Below are 4837 nucleotides of genomic sequence, written 5' to 3'. Positions count from 1 at the left end.
GAGTGCCTTGGGTGTGCCAAACGTCACGACATAACTGGGTGACTATAAAGGTACACTAGAGGTATTTCCGAAAGTGTCTGTTGAGTTGGCACGAATCGAGACTGGGATTTGTCACTCCGTATGACGAAGAGGCATCTCTGGGCCCACTCCGTAATGCATCATCATAATGAGCTCAATGTGACCAAGTGGTTGATCATGGTATCATGCATTACGACACGAGTAAAGTGACTTGCCGGTAACGAGATTGAACGAGGTATTGAGATACCGACGATCAAGTCTCGGGCAAGTAACGTACCGATTGACAAAGGGAATTGTATACGGATTGATTGAATCCTCGACATCGCGGTTCATCCGATGAGATCATCGTGGAGCATGTGGGAGCCAACATGGGTATCGAGCTCCGCTGTTGGTTATTGACCAGAGAGGCGTCTCGGTCATGTCTGCATGTCTCCCGAACCCGTAGGGTCTACACACTTAAGGTTCGGTGACGCTAGGGTTGTAGAGATATTAGTATGCAGTAACCCGAAAGTTGTTCGGAGTCCCAGATGAGATCCCGGATGTCACGAGGAGTTCCGGAATGGTCCGGAGGTAAAGATTTATATGTAGGAAGTCCAGTTTTGGCCATCGGGAGGGTTTCGGGGGTCGCCGGTATTGTACCGGGACCACCGGAAGGGTTCCGGGGTCCACCGGGTGGGGCCACCTATCCCGGAGGACACCATGGGCTGAATTGGGAGGGGAACCAGCACCTAGTGGGCTGGTGCGCTCCCCCCCCCCCTTGGGCCTCCCCTGCGCCTAGGGTTGGGAAACCCTAGGGGTGTGGGCGCGCACCCTTGCTCTTGGCGCCTCCCTCTCCCTCCGTAACACCTCTCCTCCCCGCTTGCGCTTGGCGAAGCCCTACCGGGATCCTGCTGCATCCACCACCACGCCGTCGTGCTGCTGGATCTTCATCAACCTCTCCTTCCCCCTTGCTGGATCAAGAAGGAGGAGACGTCTTCCCAACCGTACGTGTGTTGAACGCGGAGGTGTTGTCCGTTCGGCACTTGGTCATCGGTGATTTGGATCACGACGAGTACGACTCCATCAACCCCGTTCTCTTGAACGCTTCCGCACGCGATCTACAAGGGTATGTAGATGCACTCCTCTCTCCCTCGTTGCTAGATGACTCCATAGATTGATCTTGGTGATGCGTAGAAAATTTTAAAATTCTGCTACGTTCCCCAACAGCTAGATGTTCAGAACGCGTTTCTTCATGGTATTCTTGAGGAAGAAGTGTTCATGCGGCAACCACCAGGATATGAGGATCAAAGTGCACCACACTATGTCTGTAAGTTGGATAAGGCTTTATATGGTTTGAAACAGGCCCCAAGAGCTTGGTATTCTAGGTTAAACATGCAATTACAACAACTTGGGTTTACACCATCTAAAGCAGATACCTCATTGTTCTTTTATCATAAAGATAAGATCACTATATTTGTGCTCATTTATGTTGATGATATAATTGTTGCTAGTTCAAGTGCACATGCTACCACTTGTTTGCTTAAGGTTCTGAAGTTGGAATTTGCTCTCAAAGACTTAGGTGATCTTCATTATTTTCTTGGTATAGAAGTTAAACAGATAAAGGATGGAATACTTCTTACACAGGAAAAATACACCACGGATATACTCAAGAGAGTAGGATTGGAACATTGCAAACCTGTGAGTACACCAATTTCAACTTCAGAAAAACTTACAATTAACAGTGGAGAAGCACTTGGATCAGATGATGCAACAAAATAAAGAAGTGTTGTTGATGCTTTACAATATTTGACTCTTACACGCCCTGATATTTCTTACTCTGTCAATAAAATTTGTCAATATTTGCATGCACCTAGAACAACACACCGGACTGCTGTAAAAAGGATTTTAAGGTATCTCAAATACTCAAAAGGTCTTGGACTTCAGATTACCAAGTCAATGTCTTTGCTTGTTACTGCCTATTCTGATGCAGACTGGACAGGGTGTGCTGATGACAGAAGGTCCACAGGTGGTTTTGCTGTGTTTCTGGGAACAAATCTTGTGTCATGGAGTGCAAGAAAACAGGCCACTGTTTCTAGGTCCAGTACAGAAGCTGAATATAAAGTTTTGGCTAATGCTACAGCTGAGGTAATGTGGATACAGACTCTGTTATATGAACTTGGGATCAAGGCTCCACAAGCTGCGAGGTTATGGTGTGATAATATTGGTGTAACCTATCTCTCAGCTAATCATGTTTTCCATGCACGAACTAAACATATTGAAGTTGATTTTCACTTTGTCAGAAAAAGAGTAGCTCGCAAGCTACTTGATATTCGGTTTATACCAACTGGTGATCAACTTGCTGATGGCTTCACAAAACCTCTTACTACAGGAAGATTGAATGACTTCAAGAACAATCTTAACCTTGGTAAAGATAACTCGGTTCAGATTGAGGAGGAATGTTAGAATACATTGTATAGAGATAAGATAGTAGTCTTAAACTTTGTAATCTTATCTCCTCTTATCTCTTCTTCTGTTAAACCTCCTGTAACCGAACAGGATCGATCTCTCTATATAATAGAATGCGGCCCAGACGAAGGGTTCTACGCTTCCCAATTCTTCTCACACAACTGTGACTGAGTAGGCTAGTTTGAGATAATTGCGAAGACAATCTAGACTTTCAACGAACTAAACATATTCAAAACAACTGGAGCTAAGCATTTTTGCTCAGAAAAATGGAACTCAAGCTAACCATTCGATCTTTGCCTGGTTAAAGCTAGCTATTTATAGTTCTTCCAAATATTGTTATTAATTAATGTTGGATAACTGAATACAAATAGGGATAAGTAAATAAATAAAACAAGACAATGTATACTTCATACCTCTTTCCTATCAAGATCTGTTTTGTTTCACGGATTAATTGTTCTTTTTCCCAACGCTTACAGTTTTCATAAGCATCTTTATCAATCTGAGATAAGATATCCTTCAAGAGCTTCTCTAGATCAAGAGTACGTGACACCGACACGAAACCTCGGCACTGGAAGTCTCCTCCTAATCCAATCTTGCGGTACACCTCCATGGCCAGGGTCGTTTTTCCCAACCCTCCGGACCCGACAATCGGCACCACTTTCAGCTCCATACTCTCATCCATCAACAAAGCAGTGACTTGCTTCACTCGGCCGTCCATTGCCACCAAGTCCTTGACCTCCTCGTAAAGCGAGGTTATCCGTGGGTCAATCTCCACCGTTTTCGTTGGACTGTAGTAACTCTCGTCAAGCTTGTACCTAGCATCATTTTTACAGTAAAAACTTAATTAATCCCATGATGCATCCAGAAATATATACACCTTCTGTAAGAGTTAGGAAAAATCCTTTTCAAAAAAAAAGTTAAAAATGCAGTACCTGTCACGCCGCTCACTTTCCTCCATGACGCGAGCCTTGAGCTCCTTGATCTGGGTCGCGATGTCGTGGCGCGCCCACAGAGTCTTGAGCCGGCGCGCCGTCCTCTTCATGAACCCTCGCTTGGCGTCACCGCTTCCAAGCCGGTCCATGAAGCGGTCGATGCAGTCTTCCATGTCGTAGCTGAGGTCGCGCACGCTGTCCCCCCAGCTCTTGCCAAGGCCGTCGAGCCTGGCCTCCATGTCGGTCAGCCTCTCCAGCAGGACCTGCATCCTGCCGAGCTCGCGCTTGAGGAACTCGATCTCCTTGCGGACCCTTTTGAGCAGCTTGTACTCGTCGCCGAGCAAGGCGGTGAGCTTGCCCAGGAGGGAACCCATCGCCCCTGTGCCGGCGCTCACCCCGGCCATCTCTAGATCTCCCTCGAGCAAGTAGGCTCCCTCCCCCAAGGCCGGCCGGGGTTCTCCCTAGCTCTCGTCTCGGTTCTTTGATGAAGAAGGTGGGCTAGCTAACTGCTTAGGAAGAGACGAAGAAGCTGCCGAGATCTGGTGCCATGGCTGGTGTTTGGTCTTTCGGCGGATTTGGGACTGACTGCGCGTCAATAATGGAGGCTTGCTGCTGCTGCTGCGATGCTGTGCTGAGTGCAGGGCAGTGTATGTGAACGCGCGTGACGATGGGACTCGTCCTGCCTCTAGCTATAGGTGTCTGCACATGCATTATTGCTATTGCTGCAAAGCAGGTCCCACTGAGCTACCACAGCATTCGTGACTGGTGTGATGAATGCTGGTGTGTGGATCATTGAATTTCAGGATCCAGTGTAGAGTTTCTTCATTCATACTACCACGAACTCCGAGATTTTATTATTTCTTTGGAGGATTTGAATCCTAATTTTTTTACCCTGGTAATTTGGTTCACAATATTACAACAAAAATAAGAATGTTCTATTAAAAATTATTTGCGTCACTAAATTTAATTTACTACTATAAAACCAGAGTAATTCATATAAGTGAGATTAAAAAATTATTCACTAATTTCTCCAAATAAAAAAATCATTTTAGTCTTAGTTTATTCTGTTAGGATATGCTTTATTCGCAAGCGCTATAGTGCCAGGGATACAATAACAAGCCCCGCTGCGAAAATCACTTTGTAGCACGTGCACTATGAGCCTGTTTTTTTTAAGTAAAAAAACTGTTTTTTACAGTTTGGGAAAATCAGCAATTTTGTGTACGTGCATGTATAGAATATTAGTATGGTTGTGCAAAATTTCATCAATATGCGTGCTTGCATGCGAAATATACAAAATAGACATACATGGAAAAAATGGGGTTATTCTTCTGCTGATTTTTGGCTGAAATTAGCCATTTGCACAGTGTATATCAAAACATATTTTTGAACATAAATCAACACATCCTTACAACACATGCATATATATTTGTGTAAAATATTCA

At 45.0% G+C, this 4837-nt stretch overlaps 1 protein-coding gene across 1 annotated transcript; it reads right to left on the bottom strand.

Moving 5' to 3' along the window:
• Positions 1-2729: 2729 nt before the first annotated feature.
• LOC125555738 (disease resistance protein PIK6-NP-like) lies at positions 2730-4059 on the bottom strand. The gene is made up of 2 exons (XM_048718597.1): positions 3396-4059; positions 2730-3278 (listed from the first exon to the last, which is right to left on the bottom strand). Exons 1-2 carry the CDS (start codon positions 3797-3799, stop codon positions 2807-2809), a joined length of 876 nt encoding a protein of 291 aa, XP_048574554.1. The 5' UTR covers positions 3800-4059; the 3' UTR covers positions 2730-2806.
• Positions 4060-4837: the final 778 nt, after the last annotated feature.

This window comes from Triticum urartu, chromosome 5 (genome assembly GCF_003073215.2).
Source record: "Triticum urartu cultivar G1812 chromosome 5, Tu2.1, whole genome shotgun sequence".
Classification (NCBI taxonomy): Eukaryota; Viridiplantae; Streptophyta; class Magnoliopsida; order Poales; family Poaceae; genus Triticum; species Triticum urartu.
Note: the sequence above shows the minus strand (reverse complement) of the source record. Positions and strands in the feature narration are given on the sequence as shown.